The sequence below is a fragment of the Urocampus carinirostris genome, chromosome 16, assembly GCF_059441175.1.
Source record: "Urocampus carinirostris isolate Australia breed hairy pipefish chromosome 16, RoL_Ucar_1.0, whole genome shotgun sequence".
In the NCBI taxonomy this organism is placed as follows: domain Eukaryota; kingdom Metazoa; phylum Chordata; class Actinopteri; order Syngnathiformes; family Syngnathidae; genus Urocampus; species Urocampus carinirostris.
The window spans coordinates 8,698,218-8,718,319 of NC_142364.1; the positions used below are offsets into that span (position 1 = coordinate 8,698,218).

Below are 20,102 nucleotides of genomic sequence, written 5' to 3' on the forward strand. Positions count from 1 at the left end.
CATTCTGCGCCCGTTGTTTATGCAGCGGAGTAGCAAGCATTGTATAGAAATTCAAACATTATTTCGCGTAGTTTATTATTTGTTTTGACTAGATGAATTATTTAACATCTCGACGATGATTTAAAGTCGTGAGAATACGATACGATGTTTTACAACGTCAAAACAGTAAGTACAGTATTGCATTAAAAATGTTTATTTAACCCTCGTGTTGCCCTAACATGGAAACGTGAAATAAAAACAATGTTTTATCCTGACCAATCTAGAAAAAGTCATAGCATTTAAAGTTAACGCCACACTTTAATATTTGACCACTAGATGGCACTGTATTGTTTAATGCGAAGACCCCAGTGCTAAGAGTACAGCGTAGCAGAAAGATGCCAGACAAACATAACAGCGACCTTAGGGAACGATTGCACTATGTAAAAGAAATAAAACCTTTTAGACCTATGATTATTTTTTTTTAAATAAAACATTGGTATGATAGTTCACGTATTTTTTCCTAGTATTCAATGTTTTAAAAAAATATATATTTTTGTACCTCTAGGAGGTACTAAATGTAACCAATTCCCTTCAAAGTAAAATATAATTTAGGTGATTTTTCCCTGTATTTTTAAAAACAGTGGCGGGTCACCAGCTCAGTAGCCTAGATGGTAAGGCGCCCGCTTTGAGACTGGGAGGTTCGGGTTCGCGCCCCGGCCGAGTCATTCCTAAGACTTAAAAAGTGGTCGGCGGCGCCCTCTCTTGGCTGCGGCTGCATCGGGTCAGATGCAATCGACATTTCGTTCTGTGTACATTGTTACACAGAATGACAATACAAGGAAATTATTATTATTATTATTATTATTATTATCTTGACCTGAGGACATCGAGAGGGTTAAATTTGAATTTACCTCTCACTTTGTTGTAATTTACAAATCACATAAAAAAACACAAAATTGCATGACTTAAAGGGACAGTGTGTAATGTATGACCCCTTAGATATCGCTGTATTGGGTTGTGAAACCGAAAATGAGAGTTAAAAAGAATGGGGGGAAAATACAAACTGAGGAGACTAATGGTGACCAAAATTCACCGTTTTCCTTATTATTTTTTGCCCAGCCTTCTGCGAATGAAAGAGAGAATGTGAAAAGATAAATAATAATAATGGAGGCAAACTATTTAAAATAAGAGGGAAAACAGAAAATAATAAAGAGAAAATGTGAAAGAAGCAGAAAAAAATAGAAGGGAAAAATCAAAAGGAGGAAAAGAACAAAATAGAAAAAGAAAATAGAAAAGACAGATTAAAAACAGTAATAAAAAATAGAAAAGCAAAGAAAAAAGGTAAAAAAATGAAAGATGAGAAATGTAAAAAGTCCCAATAGAAGGAAAAAGAGAAAATGAAAGAAAACATTCAAAACGGTAGAAAAGAAAAGACAGGGCTTTGTTTTAGGAATAGTCTACCATTAAAAGTGAGATGACTGACAAATATGTCCGTTTCCTATAGGTGATCCTCGTGTCAAATAAATACTCGTTTCTCCACCTACAAGTATTTATCCAATAGTTATATTAATTGTACATTTTCTCATTATTCAAACCACTATATTGTTCATTTGAAATTAATGTTTGTTTTTTTACCACTAGGGGGTACTAAATAATACACTGTCCCTTGAAAAACAATAAACCATTTTTTTTTTTTTAAATCATTTTCAGACGTCCAAATGAAATGCGACCCATAATGTGACTCCAGAGCATGGACAATGAGGACGATGAAGAGACACTGGGCGAGCAGCTGTACACCAGAATTGTCCCAAAACACAGCGAGCATGCCGGCAAACTAACAGGTGATGGACCCAATTTCCTTAACTTGACTCCGAAATGTTCTACTCGCGGCCGCCATCTCCTGGCTGAAATCGGCATTGCAACCTCTGTCGAGCTGTTTGTATGGTGCGTGCACGGTCCTCTCTCTGATGCACTCGAATATATTCTTCTTTTTTCATCTTTTTAGGGTTTGAGTTGACATGAACACTGAATTTGAAACAGTAGTCTTTTTCTTACTCTCACCTTTTTCATGCTAGGAAAAAAACGTGTGGAAATACTTGCCAGAACATTGAATCGAAGCATGAACTTTGCAAGGACTTTGGAGCCCCCGATGTTTCCAATGACGTGATTACGCGATTTTGGTAGTCATAGAAGTGCACGAAACGTCATCCCTCTCTGCCCCGACAATTACAAAAGGCACTCCGTCATCTTTTTTTTTTAGATAGAATTAAGCTTCTAAGGGTTAACAGTCCGTACTTATATCTTCGCTTTTATCACCACACTGGGGATCTCCAACCTTTTTCACTGAGAGCTAATTGTTGTTACTTATTAGCGAAAAGGGCACCCTGTTTGATATGAATTTCTAAAACAGCAACTTAGCTAGTTGGCTTGCTAAATACTAGCTTGATAGTTAGCTAAAAAGTTAACAGATAAAAAAACTAAAAGGAAGCTAGATAACTAGTTAAAAGAGTAAACAGCCATCCAAATATTTTGATAGAAAGCTAATATAGCTAGCTAGAGCCGAGGCTTGATAACTAGCAAAATGATATATTGTATAAAGCTAGCTAGATAGCTTGCAGAAAATCTAAAAATGTGGTCAGCTACAAAGCTAAAAAGTTAGCCAGATAGCTAGCTACAAAAATTGCGGATTTTTGCTCATTTGATTTACAAAACCCATATATTGGAATTTATTTTGTTTTATTTTGTGAAATACAAATCAATAAAAAGATGAGTACATTTGTTTAATACATGAATAGATTCTCATATTCTCTTAATAATGATCAATACTGGAATATATTTTCTTTGTGTCCATGAAGCCCATAAACTGGAATTTATTTGTAGTTCTAAAATAATCTAACATGTTATTACTGTTATTACCAGGTCAATTATTAAAAGCAGGGTTTAATAGAATTAGTCAACCACTAAAATGATCATTTTACTAGAAAATCACAATGACCGAGCACAGGTCGGCGGACACATCAACTGTCCTTAGGAGGCACCCTGGTGCCTGTGGGCTTCACTTTGAAGACCCTAGGCCTTCGCACTGCCGTACAGGGAAATACGGTAGATACAGTAAGCAAAACAAGGCACTGTGTTGAAAAAGATCCCATCAAAGCCACTCCTGCCATCATACTGATCATTCCCAGAGGCTTAATACTTCCGGCAGAGCTGCGCCAAAGCCTTTAGATTAGTTTATTTCATTTCGGCACTGAAAGACTTGATAAGGAAAATATTTATTCTTAACTTTTAAGGACAGCTCAAATCTCGCACCCCATTTTTGTGCATCGTGACTTCTCCTTCCAGGTATGCTCCTTGAGTTACCCGCACCCGTCCTGAAAAGGATGCTCCAGGATGACGTCATGCTCTCAACTGCTGTGGAGAAAGCCCTGAAAGCTCTGCAGGTGGATTTACACCAGGAGCCCAGGTACAGAAACAATATATATATATATATATATATATATATATAAAAACTTTATATGGAAAAATGAAAGATGAATCGGTGGAAGTCAGAGGAGTGGTTATCCTGACCCCCCCTCCCCTGTAGGAATATGAGTGATAATGGCGACAACAGCTCAGTTTCCTCCGACTCCTTGGGCGATCAGCTTTTTGACCTGGTGGAGATTTACAACACCGGATACTCCCAGAAGATCACAGGTTAGCCCGGGGAACGATTTGGAAAAAAGGAAAAGAAATATTTCTCGATTTTAATCACACCAAAATGTGTTTTCGTATACTGCACAAGGCATGTTACTAGAGCAGCCCAAGGAGGTGCTTTTGAAACTTCTCTCGGATCCCAAACAGCTGGAAGAGCAGCTGAATGCTGCACTCAAGACCTTAAAAGAGTAGGTATCCTTTAGTGAAGGCACGGGTGTTAAATATGCGGCCCGGTGGGCCTGATCAGGCCCGCCAAGATGAGAAAACGCAGAGAGACGCACAAGAGGAAAATGAGCTGCAGTTTTAAATACATGACGCCACTCCTGAAGCAAGTGGAGCTGTTTTTTTCCCCTTTTTATTTCCATAATCTTTTTTTCCCTCTTTTTTTCTGTATTTTTCTTTTACTCTTTTCACTTTTTCTCTTGGTCTTTCTCTTTTCGCTTTCTTTATCTCTATTCCTCACAGTCTTTCTTTTACCTTTTGTCTTTCTTTCTCTTTGTCTCTGTCTTTTTAATTTTTTTTCCTTTCCTCTCTGTCTACCTACCGGTCTGTCCTCCTTCCTTTCTCTTTGACTTGTCAGGCCCCCGTGAATATTTTTTTCTAATATGTGGCCCCAGAGATAAAATGAGTTGGACACCCCTGATCTAGAAATAGGTTACAGAGAGATAAAGAGCCAGAGAGAAGAGGAAATAAAGACAAGGAGGACCGTAGTGTGACAGAAAGAAATACAGGAAGATACATAGGAGAAAAAGAGTGAGAAATGAAGAAAAATAGGGATGAATACAGCTTAAAAGAGAGGTAGAAATAGAGAAAGAAAACTAGAAGAGAGTGCGAAGAAAAGACAGAGAATGAGAGAGTGCAAGAGAAGGACCCACAGAGAGAAAGCAATTCATTGTTTTTCTTTTCTTTCTTTGTGCTCCTTTTCCTGATTTTGTTTTATTTTTTTTTTACAAAATGCTGAGCAAAAAATTATATAGTGTGGTTGTCACTTTGTCTCCATAATTTGTAATCTTTTTCGTTTTTACTTGCACTACACAATACAGTGACACCTAGTGGTCAGATATGACACTATTTCTTTAATCGAACTCATAATAATAATAATAATAATAATAATTTCCTTGTATTGTCATTCTGTGTAACAATGTACACAGAACGAAATGTCGATTACACCTGACCCGTTGTAGCGAGCCGATGCAGCCGCAGCCAACAGAGGGCGCCGCCGACCACTTTTTAAGTCTTAGGAATGACTCGGCCGGGGCGCGAACCACCGACCTCCCAGTCTCAAAGCGGGCGCCTTACCATCTAGGCTATGTACTCTGTAAAGCGACAAATTACGCACTCAGTCATTTAAGTGCAAATGATTGACATAGATATAATGATGAAAGTATTTTTTCTGCTTTTGATGACTTCATTTATCAAATGATCTCTGCTTGATCATTTGGAGTCAGCCAGTGTAGCTACAGTTGCTTTGGCGACATCAAGTGGACATTTTTTATATTGCCGCTCATTTTTCTTGGACTGCGAGCACTAGTTTGACCCGCCCTGCTTTTATCTCTTAGGACTAATCGTACTAATGGAACCCGTTAAAAATGTCATGAACAAAAACTGCAGGCTGCGTGTGGACGAGACGGACGGAAGCGACATGTCGGATGGCGAGGACGACGACAAGCTGGGGGACAAGCTCTTCTCGCAAGTGGAGGAACTAGACAGGGTGCATGCGCATGAAATTACTGGTGAGTAAGGGAGAAAAATCTCACTTTCTCATAAAATGTGCATAATGTAGAAACACCAAAGTACAGGAGACTTACAGAGTGCCTACCTTAAAGCCCCAGTGTGTAATAGTTGACCACCTTAACCCTAAAACCTATTTGGAACCTTACATTTAGTTGTGGACCCTGGCCCTTAAGCCCTGTTTTAAATAGGAACCCTACCATCAGTTTGGAGCTCTAACATGGATATCAAATCCTAGTCCCTAGTCCTAACCCTGTTTCAAATTGTAACCCTGGCACTAAACATATTCAAGAACTGTACTTTCAGTTGAGAACCCTAACATGGACGTCAAACCCTAGTTCCTGGCCCTTACCCTGTTAAAAATTTGTAGGGTTCTTAAATACAATTCCATCAGTTTGGAACCCTACCACGGATCTCAAATCATAGTTCTTAGTCCCTAGTCCTAACCCTGTTTCAAATTGTAATTCTAGCACTAAACCTATTTGAGACCTCTTTCAGTTTAGAACCCTAACACAGATCTCAAATCCTAGTTTCTAGTCCTAACCCTGTTTCAAATTGTAACCCCAGCACTAATCCTATTTGAGAACTCTTTCGGTTTAGAACCCTAACTCAGATCTCAAATCCTAGTTTCTAGTCCCAACCCTGTTTCTAATTGTAACCCTAACACAGACCTCAAATCCTAGTTCCTAGTCCCTAGCCCTAACCCTGTTTCAAATTGTAACTCTCGCACTAAACGTATTCAAGAACTGTACTTTCAGTTGAGAACCCTAACATGGACGTCAACCCCTAGTTCCTGGCCCTTACCCTGTTTAAAATTGGTAGGGTTCTAAAATACAATTCCATCAGTTTGGAACTCTAACACACATCTCAAATCATAGTTCTTAGTCCCTAGTCCTAACCCCGTTTCAAATTGTAACCCTAGCACTAAACCTATATGAGAACTCTTTCAGTTTAGAACCCCAACACAGATCTCAAATCCTAGTTTCTAGTCTTAACCCTGTTTCAAATTGTAACCCTAACACTAAACCTATTTGAGAACTCTTTCGGTTTGGAACTTACACGGACCTCAAATCCTAGTTCCTAGTCCTACCCCGGTTTCCAATTGTAACACTAGCATTAAACCCATTTGAGAACTCTCAGTTTAGAACCCTAACACGGATCTCAAATCCTAGTTTCTAGTCCTAACCCCATTTCAAATTGTAACCCTATTTGAGGACTCTTTCGGTTTGGAACTAACACGGATCTCAAATCCTAGTCCCTAGTCCTAACCCCATTTCAATTTGTAACCCTCGCACGAAACCTATTCGAGAACTGTACTTTCAGTTGGGAACCCTAACACAGATCTCAAATCCTAGTGTCTAGTCCTAACCCAGTTTTAATTGGTTACCCTAGCCCTGAACCTATCTTGGAACCCTGCAGTTTAGAACCCTAATATGGAGCTCAAATCCTAGCTCCTAAACCTATAAAACTGTAACCCTAGCCACAACCCTGTTCCAGGCCCTTAAACTCAGTTTAACACCCTAACAAGGAGCCTGAACTTTAGTTTTGAACCCATAAAATAAGTTTCAAACCCTTAAAGACCAAACACACTTAACCTAAGAAACATGGCAAAATGGTCTGCATTTATGTAGCACTTTTCAATTCAATGAAGACCTCCCAAAGCGCTTTACAATATGCTTCACACTTACCCATTCACACACACACTCAGGCACCAATAAGGTAAGGCGCCTACCTGCTTACACTTCGACATCTAACACGAGGGGCCGGGAGTCAAACCTGCGACCTCTTGATGCCAAGACGAGCGCTCTACCTCCTGAGCTAATGCCGCAACAATTTCAAGCATTCACAAAGCACTTAACCGAAAATCCAAGCACTTTTCATATTTTGAATAGACACGCATTTGAGGATTTCAAGCACCCATACAAACCCAGTAGAGTAAAATGAACCCACTCACTCTACTTCCACTTCAAATCATGCCACACCAAAAGTAAATATTTCTTTTTTCCTTCACGTGTAGATCTATCTCATCAAATAAGTACTACTTACTGTATACTATTTAGTTACTAAAATTGAAAGTGTATATAAACGTTTTTACCTGGAGTACTTGAACACCAGAGATAGTTATACAACGCTATATGTCAATTTCACCTTGCGATCCCCTCCTCAGAAACGGATTCAAGTCTTATCCCCACACCCAAATCTGAGAAATCAGATTTGGGTGTGGGGTACAAACGGAATCCCCCCCTCTCCCATCTCTATGATGCAGACTTTTGATGTTTTTTGTAGGTATGCTGCTGGAGATGGACAAGGATGTTCTCCGGCAGCTTCTTGGAGAACGCAGCATGCTGGAGGCCGCTGTTCGGAAAGCACAAACGGCCCTCGGAAATATTTGAGGGAAAAGTTGAAGGTATCAGAGTATATGTGGATTTCACGTCGATTTTTAAAGGGACACTGTAATAATTGAGCCCTAGATGTCCTTGTGTAGTGCGACTGAAAACGAGTGCTACAAAGCTCAAGGAAGAAGTGCTAAAAGTGAAAGAGCTACGATCATTTTCTAAAATTATTTTGAGGTTTTTGGGTGCCATGTTTGAACTTTCCCTCTAGATGAGCATCATGTTATGTATAATACAAAGTTCTTGATCTGGGTCCGGCTACTGTTTTTTTTTTTTAATTTTTAAATGCACGTTTATGATGGAATATGATTGGTCTTCTCATTATTTAAATGACGTCTTTGTTTTCAATGAGGGAGTTTTCTTCTCTTTCTCCTTGCTTGCTCTTTATTTCTCTCTCCCTTTATTACGGTCTTTTTTCTTTTCTCCTTCTCCCTCTCTAATTCACTCGTCCGGCCCAATCCGTTTTTTATTTTCTACCATGTGCCCCCCCCCCCCCCCCCCCAGCTACAAGTAGTTTGACATACCTGCTTTAGAGTGAAAAAAATAAAGGCTATTATAGTTGTATTTTTAAATCATTCATTCTTTTTGTGCATAGTGTAACATAATAATTACATATTTAAAGAAACAAAACCATTTAGAAGCCAAGAAAGTCAGCTTTTTTTAGTGAGCCTGTTTCCTAAAGAGCTGCAATTCCAATTAAACCAAATCAAGATTTTTTTTTTAATAGAAGTTGGTTTTTAACCACTAGGAGGCGCTGAATAACACAGTCTCCCATTCCAGCACCATTAAAAGAAGAAATCCAGCGCTGATCAAAAGGAGAATCCAAACCATACTTTAAAACCCTAACCCAAACCTTATTTTGGAACCCTAAGATCGATTTAAAAGCCTACCTTTTAGTTCATACCCTAAGCTCCTAACCCTAGCTCAACATGTAACTGTAACCCTGTTTCAAATCGTAACCCGAGTAACCAATTTTGGAACCAGATATTAATTTTAGAACCCTAACATGGATTTCAAACCCTAGTTCCTAGCCCTATCCTTGTTTTAAACCAGTTTTGGAACCCTATATTCAGGTTAGAACCCTAACATGGAGCTTAAACCCTAGTTCCTGACCCTAGCGCTGCATCTAGCTCTAGCCCTGTTTCAAACCGTAACCCTAGCGCTAAACACATTTTGGAACCCTACATTCAGGTTAGAACCCTAACATGGAGCTTAAACCCTAGTTCCTGACCCTAGCGCTACATCTAGCCCTAGCTGTACCCCTAGCCCTGTTTCAAACCGTAACCCTAGCGCTAAACACATTTTGGAACCCTACATTCAGGTTAGAACCCTAACATGGAGCTTAAACCCTAGTTCCTGACCCTAGCGCTACATCTAGCCCTAGCTGTACCCCTAACCCCGTTTCAAACCGTAACCCTAGCCCTAGACACTTTTTGGAACCCTACATTCAGGTTAGAACCCAAACATGGAGCTTAAACCCTAGTTCCTAACTCCAATCTTATTTCTTAACCATATAATAAGTTTAAAACCCTTATTTAGAGCCCAAACTCCTTTCCCTAGCCCAACACCTAACCTAAAAAACATAACTTCACCTAAAACTCAAGCACTTTTCAAACCATAAAAACACATTAAAATTAAGGCACCTGTACAAACCCTGTATTTACCACCAAAAGGTGCTAAATAATATACATCCTCCCTTTAAATGATGAGGCGTCACAAGAACTTTAACACATGTAAAAACGCTCAAACGCAAAAAAATACCTTTTATTAAGTATTCGCCTCTTTCTTTGCATTTTACATCAGCTTGCCGAAACAAAACAGGACCATTTCAAATCAAATCTACAAAAACAAAGGAATTAAATACAAGGTGAGCTGTCGGAGATGGGGGAGCCGAGTAGTAATTTCATTAAAAATCAAGTGGGTAAATGACAGAGTACTTACAAGTACAACTCGTTTTCACAATCCGTAGCAGAGGACCCGGTGACGTTTCCGGTCGCCCGGATTCAATCTGTACACTCAAAAAAGCTCATAAATACAATCTGATATACAAACATTTGGATAAATTTTTGTTGTTGTGGTCCGGCTAATTAGATATTTGGATTTAAACGTTTGATTTGGCTTCCGGGAGGGATTCCAAATAAATATGTGGAAACATGCATTGTACTCTCTTTCGGTCTGGTTCTTTCTAATGAGGGGGGGGATGTGCACCACAGCAGACAAAAAACGACATTACAAGTAGTCTTAATGTCGGATTAACGACTTTAAGAGACCACGATATGAATTTAAAAAAAATAATCTAGATTTAGCCACACTTTAAGACAAAAGACGATACGACAGGCTGTTTGTGCTGACGGTTAATCTGAGAAGAGTTTGTATTTGTACACGAAAGGAGGCCCTTGAAATAGTCCTGCCTCAGGGAAAGAAAAAAAAAAGACTTTAAAGAGTGGTTGGGACATCCGCGGCGATTCTCAGCCTCCGGGGGGCGCTGTCACACGTTCGCGATCTGTGAAACATGCAAATGACAGTTAAGTCTTTTTTTTGTATAGTCCTAAATCACAAAAAGTTTCAAAGGGCTTCACAGACTACTATGACACCATCCCCTGATCTAAAACCTACACGAGGGAAAGGAAAAACTCAAAAACCTTAAAGCACTACATTTACTTTTATGCATTGAAAAACTCCAAATGCAGCAGGACTAGTTCAGAAGTGGATTTTTGCCTGACATTTGATAAATATTTTGAAGTACAGAAAAACATTGCCAGCTATTTGAATCTTAAGCGCAGTACATATAAAACCTTTATGAAAACCCTATTTCTTATTTGGGTTACACAGAAAGGGACACAGGGAACAAAACTAATTTTTACTAGCTTTTTATATCATTCATATATATATATATATATATATATATGTATTACAATGAAACATTTTCATTGGGCAGGCCGGATTAAAAAGCCTGATGGACATCCGTTGCCCGCAGACTGCAGCTTGCCCACCCATGGTCCACCTAACTTAATAAATCCACCCTCCAGCTTGGTTTGTCTTCAAACTCGTGTATGGTCCCTATGTTGCGCGCCATGCATTGTCACATGACCAAAGTCCAGGAAGTAATGTAACAGAATATAGCGAAGCAAGGCTTCTCGACTCGCAAATTTTTCCATGTCATGAAACATGAGTGACGTCAAAGTCGTTAATAGTCTTGTTCCGAATTAAAATATGAGTGACTTGATCGATTTTCTTTACAACAACTGTATTATCAGCTTGTTAAAATCCACCGATGGGGACAAAGCTAGTGTGTCATCATAGTTAGCTTTCGTTTAAAACGGATTTGGAGTCATGTGCACCGAGGCTGCTAATTACCGTCATGATCGTTCTGTCACCTATCCAATCCAGTCTATTTTTGGGTCCGCTTATTTTGAACGAAGGGTTCAAATGCCAACTTGAAGCAGATCGAAAACATAACTAAAACGAGGAACTTTGAGGTTACCGTACGTTCCAAGCCTCACTCGAGTTACCGTCATCAATCTTGCAGCTGGGAACAGATTGTACTTCCAACGTTTATGTGGTTTCAGTGCGCCATCGTTTGGGGAAATGTGGGCTTTATAGATGGCTAGACACTTTATTCATCCCCGTAGGGAAATTCACACTTCCAGCAGTATACTTGTGTTTAAAAATAAATTAATAAAATAAAGATATAGAATACAAAATACCCAATAGAACGTTTTGGTGTATGCAAATGTGGGGGTGGGGTTTAATGTGGGCTTTTACTCCCTTGGGTGGAGTTAAAGGGCCTCATGGCATGAGGAAGAAGGAGTAAATATTAGTATTTTTACAATTATCGTTAGGCGGGACGGATTCAAAAGCCCATGAAAATAAAGTTGTAAACACAATCCGGTTGGATTAAGAAAGTCATTAGGTATGATCTTACGACCCACTAAGAAGACTAACGATACCGAGACGATAGTATCGATATTGGGATCGATATGCCTACCATTACTGGACAAAGGACTCAGGTGAAGTTTGTGCCTGAGGAATTTTCCACTAAATTCTATGTTCTGCCCCTGATTGGTCAACCATTTTGAAAAGCACAAATGTGAACCATTACAGTCTTGTTGTGTACTCAAAGCACCAAATATTCAGTTTTTATTTTCCTGCAATAAAAATCTCAAACTACTCATTCCAGCTCGTTTTTACTCGTCTTGTTTCAAGACGCAGATGTTGATTAGAACTGAGGAAGAAAAAGTCTGTCCTCTAAACTTCTACAGACTACATTGAAGAAGACATTTGAACGTACCTACCCGTTTCCAGGTTACAAAAAGGCGGCACCCCCGACGGGAGCGTTTCGCAGGCCTGGATGATTCTGTAATGACAAGCGACAGTTACTATGCGGCTGACGTTGGGCCATCCGTGGTGGTGATATACAAGAAAGACGCTCGGTTTTGTTGGTGAATTAGATGTCGTCGTGCACGGTGGAGGGCGTTTAATGTTTAGTCAACATGCAAACAGGGAGAAGGTTCATGGAAGGACATACCGTGACATGACTCCAACATGCTTCACTTTTACAACAATTAAACATAAAAAAAAACTGCTTGATTGTTGGATAAAGAAATTGACATTATGATAGAACAATATACTTCCAACAATCTTCAATCGCCACAAATTCTCTAAAACCTGCAAAGCTTATATTTTCAAAATAAAAGCCCTAAATTATTTTCGCTGGAATGCTCTATAACAGTTAATCAATTTAAACAGTACAGCCTTAAATCTGATCAAACCATCACATTTTCAAAATAAAAGCCCCCAAAATGATATATTCATCTGGAATCTCTTGACTAATTTAAGCTGAGTTCACTTTATTCCAATCAGGTTGTTCTCTTTTCTAAATAAAAGCCTAATTTAAATATTTTCTCCTCAAATAAAATAATTTATTAATTTAAGTCATTGCAACTTAAATTTGATCGTACGGTCTCACTCTAAAAAAATCCTCGAAATTTCTGAAATCAAGCGTTTCAAACGTCAGTATTTAAATTTGACTGAATGAAACCGTTTCAATCCAACACAGCTTAGCTAATTTTTTGTAGAAATCTATACAAAAATGTGCAATTAGTTCTTCAAATTCATATCGCAAAGTACACAAAAAAGGAAAATAAGGTCTATTCAGCAATTTTTAGACTAATTCAAAGAGTAACTTACTTCATACTTTCACACTTTCTATTTTCAAAACAAAAGCCACACATCTAGATCCCTTTACTAAGATAGACATCCAATAACCTCAGTATCCTTTTCCCTGATTACTTCAAATGCTTACTTGTTGATATGTTTATCCTGTTTTTAAAATTAGACACCTGCAAACTATCTATTTACCTTGGTCATATCCCTCAATAGGATACCAGTCCATTATTGCACACGGTCGTTTGATATTTTGACTATCATCGGCCATTCGTGTTGCTGTTCTTTGATTTCCACACACTTTAGGTTACATCTTCTTTGGTGACCTAGAAAGCGGTCAGGGAGGGCCTTCAGAATAGGTTAGATTTCCTTATCTGGAAGTTTCTCCATGTTCTCGCAAGTTCAAAATCATTTGATGTCTTCTCTCCTTATTTCGAGTGTGTACTAAATTTTAAAATGTGATCCTGTTAAAAACGACTCCACAGCATGCAACGGTCACCGAGAGATTTGTCGCCCCCAAATTAATCAAGCAATAAGCAGCAAGTAAGCGGGCATGCATTCCAACTACTGATGAGACAAACAATGTGAAGGCGGTCAAGGGAGGAACGGGTGTGACTTGTCGCCGACCTCCAAGAAATAAACAGGATACCTGGTTGTTCAAATGCTGACTCACTTCGCGTGATAACGAACTCATTGAGCTAGAACGTGACAGCTGAGGACAGCAAAGACAGACAGGAACACAAACCACAAAGCTTGATTAGTCGTCGCCCATGCAGCGGACCCCGCTGGCGAGAAAGAGTGACCGGCGCGAAGAGGATTTTGGATTAAAGGCACACCGAGCGAGATTTAGGCTTTCAAAGAACATGCTATTATTTTGATCGTAATGCAACTAGCTCCTTGAAAGACAGCGTTCTCTCACCTCTCCTGAATGCGAGCTGTCCAGCGCGGGAGGACCTTGAGGGACGGGCGGTAATAGAGTTGGATTGAACATCTGAAAGGTCGTAAAGACAGTTAAAGGGATACCCAAATTCTAAAACATACAAAATGTGAGTATATATATATATATATATATATATATATATATATATATGACCACATTTCAATTATTATCCAATATAATGCATTTTGAAGACAGCCCGTCTCGTCGTTGACTTCCTGTGAAGAACACATGCACCCGAGCAAGCCAGTCACCCTAATTAACTAGTCGAAAAGGTTTGGAGTGTTTTAAGCAAAGTTTTGGTAGTTTTTGTGGAGAACACCTAGGGGTTGTGTCACAGGTGGGTGCAGCAATGGTACAACAAATAGCAAATAATCCCAGAGTTAACCAGGGCTAAACCAGCCGAGCCTGGCAGGCTAGCCGACTGCTAAAAAGAGCAAACAGGGACCGATCGCCAGAACGCTGGACGACCAAAAACATGCAGTAAGCCGCCTGGCTACTCAGGAACACACAACGAAAAACAGCCAAGGCAACAAACACGAACCCAGCCGGGGAGAAAAAAACAACCAAACGCCAACGCGGCTAACCTAGACCAAACAAAACTGGAAGCCTTAGCCCAGACGCTAACGGGGACCTATCTGGACAATATACCAATTGCAAGACAAGCGGTCACAATCACCTACCTAAAAAGAGAAGAAGGCAAAAAAGGAACGCACACTGTAATGGCGGCAAGAAAACTCACCCAACCGCAGCTTTTGATGATCAAAGCACGCAACTTGGACAAAACAGTCAGAAATCCCCCATCGACACATAAAGCAAAGCTCCAATTTCTCCAAACAGATATGAGCGCTATGGAATTGCTGTATTACAATCCTGTTTTTCAACAGGACCCGCCATTGTTATGAGTCTTTGTTGTCATCCGGTGACATCACAGCTCTACCGGATATGACCCAAATTGGTCAACTTTGAAACTAAAGTTCTCGAATCGTCCTGCATTGGAAATATCTTGCAACATATCAGCATAATTGTTGGAAGGAACGCTACACGATCTGTACCCTATAGAAAAATAAAGGTAGTTTGTAATCCCTTTAGCATTTTTCATTTAAAAAAAAAAGAATCATACTGGATTTCTAAAGGACCGACCAAAGGAAATTTAAAGTGACAGTGTGTAATAATTCTCCACTAGAGGTTGTTGAGCATTGTAGGAAGACACGCGTCGCTACACTGTGTAATATACCAGCTCAGTAGCCTAGATGGTAGGGCGCCCGCTTTGAGACTGGGAGGTCGCTGGTTCGCGCCTCGGCCGAGTCATACCTAAGACTTATAACATTGGTAAAATGGCGGCGCCCTCTGTTGGCTGCGGCTGCATCGGCTCGCTACAACGGGTCAGGTGTATCGACATTTCGTTCTGTGTACATTGTTACAAAGAATGACAATACAAAGGAAATTATTATTATTAATTATAATATGCTCTAGGCCTTTTACACAACAGTAAACTGATTAAAGACAAAAAAAGCTAGCTCTGTCATCCTTCTCTTAAATTTTAGAAAAGTATAAAAAAAATAAGAAAAAAAGCATCTACCTGTGGAACAGAGCTGTTCGGTGTCATCTGCTCCTGATTTCCTCCTTCACTGCCTTCAAGAGGTTGTGGATCATCAGGACCTGCAGCAGAACGGTGGTCAACTACAGTTGACTGTTTTGCCGGTCATAATAAGGTAAAAGAGATTCTGTTTTCCTAGCACACCTGAAGTAGGCACAAATAGGTTGGTCGGCATTGCCATGGGCGCCAGAGGTGCAAAGAGCTCCATGGGGGGAGCAGGAGCCATCCCGGCTGGTTTGGGGGCTCCACCGGGGTTTAGCACGTCCACGTATCTGCTCTTTAAGCCTGATGGAGGAAGGGACGTCATTAACATTACACTTGTCATTTGAGAGGCTACTTCATTAAAAAAAACAAAAAACAATTCTTTCAACTACATTCACAGCCAGCTAACCTAATTATGTTGTATAGGATAAAAACTGTTTTTAATAATTAACATATATATTATGGGTAGTTTCCTAAAAACGCTCCAGTAGTTTGTGGACCAGTTCTGTAAACGTTGACAAAAATCAATAATACAGTATGTCACAAAGGTGATGGGTCAATGTGATTTTCTTTAAAATGAAAATTTTAACGAGCATGAGAACCATTTACACGAATAGTGTCTTAAAATACAAGATCAATTCTTCCCAAATTTGTTTTAAGTCAAGGCAAGTCAAGTCAAGTCATTTTTATTTGTATAGCCCTTAATCACACAGAGTCTCAAAGGGCTGCACAAGTTATTGCACAGACTATTATTACACAATCCCCTGATCTAAAACCAACATGAGGGCAAGGAAAAACTCAAAAACCTCAACATGAGGAAAATGAAGAAACTTTGAGAAGGGACCGCACATTAAAATTAGATTATTTAGAAATGCAAATCATTCAGAACCCTAATAAAAAGACATTTTAGTGATTAAGTAGTCGGTTATAATTCAACTTCACATAAGTACAACCTGATAATGACAGTAATAACACAATAATAGCCCTCAGAGCTTCAAGTAATAAAACAGTAGCTCTCAGCTTCAAAACGGTTGGCGACAACCATGTATCTTACCAGCTCTTCTTGAGAACATGTTGACAGGCGGTCCGCTACTTTGGGTTGGAGTGGGACCCGGAGGGACAGACATGGACGGCATCTTGGGGAACCCAATAGGAGGTGGGGCAACGGGTTTACTCTAAAAAAAAGATTATGAAAATAAGCTGCTTTGAGTACTTAAACCCTAAGATATACAGACATTACCAACCTCTTCCTCAGGTGCGTTCAAGTCCACCCATTTCTGCTTATTTTCGTCCCACACGATCTGGTTAAGAGAAAAATCAAAACTCATTGCCGATCTACAGTGAAGACCTTTTCCAGAAAAGAAACGACTTACGGATTTGTTTTTGTCGTCCGGTAAGTGGGCCTCATTCTTGCCCTTCCTGTAGAGCCATGTCGTCAGCCAGCCCACTCCGCCGCTGCTCTGCATGTAAATAAAACATTTTGTTGTTTAGAGCAGGGTTTTCCCCACTAGTGTGCAGGGAGACCTAGTCTAATGTGCCGTAGCAAATTGCCCAATTTTATCGATATAAAAAAGCATGCCAATTTTCAGTATCTTTGCTTTTCTCCACTGATCAGCTGAGAAAACATAACATTCATCTATATCAGAAGGTGTACCATTTATTTTTTCTTTTATATATTAATGATCTGCTCATTAAGGACGGTATACTTAATAATGCATTTTGTTTAAGGAAAGCATACATTTAACAAGCGTACTAACAAGTCAATCATAGCTGTGCCACCTTTTTCAAGCATTCAGCAGTACAACCATCCAACCCAGGTGCCTTCCCCTTTCATTTCTTTCACTGCCTCTTGCACCTCCCACCTCCCTCTAGTGGAAGCTAGAGCTCTTGTTGGTAATAGGAATGAGTGGAGAGGGGTTGTAAAAGGATAGTGGGATATTTTGACACATTCTAAGGGATGGGCAGGGCACCCGTATGATGAAGCAGGGGTAAACCAGTGAAAGCTGCCGGGCCCTGTTGTTGAACAGAAGAGTGTGTTATGTCACCCTGACCCGAGTGACATGGCCGCTTTCTTGTGTCCCGTTTCATCTGGAGGGACGAAAGCATGACCAACTTAGGTGCCAAGGTTTGGGGATTTGGGTTGGCCATGGTCCAAAATTTTTTGTGTGTTTTTTGCTTTTTTCCCCCCTTTTAATTTTCTTTGTTATTGTATGTGTTTGTCTTGCTGTCGGTCACCCCTATTGAGGGATATGACCAAGGTAGATAGATAGTTTAACAAAGCTGTTGAACATTACACATCAAAAATAATCAAATCAGTAAAAATCTTACACATCATTTTGCTCAATTATAATTGACTTATTTTACTTTTTAAAAAAATCCTTAAAAATGTGTTCTGGTGGACACAATTTTTTGTTCATTTCAAGTTGTATTTGTCAAATTTTTCTAGGAAAAAAAACAAGTTAAAAAAGTTAAACTTAAACCGGTTAAATATATAATAAAATCCAAAATAACAGGAGAATTATGAACCAAAATCGAACAACCTATGTTAACTCCTGAGGCAGGTGACCACAAATGATAAGAAAAACTTTATAACGTCAATCAAGGCGATATGCTAATTTAAGATTGGAATTCACATTTTTGATGGTGTACCTCAAGATTTTTTAAAGAGAAAATGTGTGCCATAGCTAAAAAAAAGGGTAATAAAGATAAATCTAAAGAGCAGTTAAAACAACATAAACCAAAATCCAGTTTTCTTGAGTAACTGCAGTGCACAGATACATTTGAATTTCAGAAGAAACCTTTTTAGGAGAGTCCTTCTTTGCTTTTTTGGTCTCCTCTTTGCGGGGTTGCTCAGGAATGGAGGGAGGCGGCGGAGAAGCCTGCTTGACTGCAGAGTTGCTTCTTTCCCGCCCGCCTGAGTGAGTTGAAGACTCCGAGGTGGTGCGGGAGCGCCGTCCCGAGGCCTGAAAATCAGAGGACGGATCAGATAAGGCTCTCGTTTGAACGCCATTTTAAAAAGATTGTCTTAGACAAGGTCATTTGTTTTGTTCACAACTTACCCGGTGCACGGAGGACTGTGACGTGGTCCTCGATCTCCTGCCAGGGCCCTGCAGACGAAAATGGAGGCTTAAGTACAGTGGTACCTCTACATATGAACCTAATTCGTTCCAGGATCGTGCTAGTATCCCGAATTGCTCGTGTAATGGGCGATTTCCAGAGATGAAATAATGAAAAACTATAATGCACCATTTCCACTACTATAGCAAATCTGTGAATTATTAAAAAAGATAATTGATAAATGTTACTTAATCTTTTAAGTTCAAACAAAAATACATCTGATTAATGTGTCAACATTTTTAAGCCTTCAAAAATTGGATTTAAGACATTTTAATGCCAATTAAGGCCTTATTTTTAGAATAACTAATTCAATGGCTTTTAAGACTTTAAGGATCCGCAGAACCCTGAAACAAATACATGTTAAAATTAGATTACAGCACAATATACATAAAATGAGAGGCACACCATTTAACAAATAAAGACTAAAGGAAATAATATAAATGTTAATTTACCCTTTAGCCTCACATTTATTGGAAAACTGATCCATGTATTCTTTTGGCTTTATTATTGTATTGTATAGTATTGTATTGTTCTCAGCTCGGGGATGCTGCTGGAAATGTGAATTTCCCTTAGGGGATGAATAAAGTATCTATCTATCTATCTATCTATCAATGACGTCTGCCTTTGGTGGCTATCGACAATCTATCAGAAATGCTCGAGGCAGACGTAGCGATATTGTGACTCGTTAACACTTTTTACGGGTGATTCCTTTCCACAAACTCTGAGACCTCATGGAATTTTGCTAAAAGGTCTTAAATTTGGGCTCATTGAATGATGGCAGTGACGTCCTCCCCACTATTTTGCCGGAACTACTTCTCGACTCAGAACTCTTAACTGTGACACAAACGACATGCTGGGAGCCTGCATGCGCACTGGGTTGCCAGGCAGATTTGAAGTGATAGCCAGTTTGTTTACGTTCGGGAAACTCTGGGAGCAAACAACAGCAGTGTGTACTGTACTGTATTTTTGACTTTTGTAACTAAAGGCAATTTTTCCCATTCGTGTACTTTGTAACCTGCGACTTTCATATGTGGAGACATTCGTTGGTAGAAGTACAACTAGAGCTATAAAACACCTTTTGCTGATCACTAAAAACACAATCAATTAGTAAAATAATGCTGCAGAGGTACTGAAGTTGGAGGGTGCAGAGAAGTAGGGGGTTGGTTTTAGAGACTGTGCTCAACTTTGATAATACATTAGCACTTACTGTACACTTAAAATTAAAGTTACTGTAACTTTAAATAAATGTGAACACTCAAAAACTTTAACACCACAATTAACGTTTTTTTTGCTTATTTGTTTTCATTTTTCACCATTTTAGCGGGACGCTATCACTTTCAGAAGGTCTTTTGAACAAAAGCTTATCCAAGGAGATTCGACTCCGTCCCCCCTTCAAAATGTTACGTAAAGTTGTAAGGCAATTGTCATTAAGGGGAGCTGTCCTAAGACCAGTTGCCACTTTTTCTGGGTGTTTTTTTTTTTCAACAAAAGCAGCAACTTCTTC

The 20,102-nt window shown here is 39.4% G+C and overlaps 2 protein-coding genes across 7 annotated transcripts in view; one reads left to right on the forward strand and one right to left on the reverse strand.

Annotated features, from left to right (window-relative positions):
• LOC148350137 (uncharacterized) lies at positions 1-10,209 on the forward strand. Of its 2 annotated transcripts, XM_088355396.1 has the most exons (8): positions 1-165; positions 1,484-1,525; positions 1,690-1,820; positions 3,322-3,442; positions 3,563-3,672; positions 3,761-3,860; positions 5,284-5,405; positions 7,690-10,209. In XM_088355396.1, the coding sequence occupies exons 3-8, from the start codon at positions 1,730-1,732 to the stop codon at positions 7,794-7,796; spliced, it is 651 nt and encodes a 216-aa protein (XP_088211522.1). In that variant the 5' UTR covers positions 1-165; positions 1,484-1,525; positions 1,690-1,729; the 3' UTR covers positions 7,797-10,209. The 2 variants fall into 2 exon arrangements, with proteins under 2 accessions (XP_088211522.1, XP_088211521.1); XM_088355395.1 differs by lacking the exon at positions 1,484-1,525.
• The window catches only part of sec16a (SEC16 homolog A, endoplasmic reticulum export factor), a 22,334-nt gene continuing 11,773 nt past the window's right edge, over positions 9,542-20,102 (reverse strand). For 2 of the 5 annotated variants that reach the window (XM_088355394.1, XM_088355389.1), the window contains 11 exons: positions 18,541-18,588; positions 18,280-18,444; positions 16,855-16,941; positions 16,726-16,782; positions 16,536-16,656; positions 15,644-15,784; positions 15,482-15,561; positions 13,882-13,953; positions 13,612-13,674; positions 12,092-12,153; positions 9,542-10,299 (listed from right to left, as the gene is read on the reverse strand). In XM_088355394.1, the coding sequence (XP_088211520.1) occupies positions 12,103-12,153; positions 13,612-13,674; positions 13,882-13,953; positions 15,482-15,561; positions 15,644-15,784; positions 16,536-16,656; positions 16,726-16,782; positions 16,855-16,941; positions 18,280-18,444; positions 18,541-18,588 (885 nt within the window). In that variant the 3' untranslated portion in view covers positions 9,542-10,299; positions 12,092-12,102. Of the gene's footprint in view, positions 10,300-12,087; positions 12,154-13,611; positions 13,675-13,881; positions 13,954-15,481; positions 15,562-15,643; positions 15,785-16,535; positions 16,657-16,725; positions 16,783-16,854; positions 16,942-18,279; positions 18,445-18,540; positions 18,589-20,102 lie in introns of all 5 variants that reach the window. The other 3 variants (XM_088355390.1, XM_088355391.1, XM_088355393.1) reach the window with 3 other exon arrangements.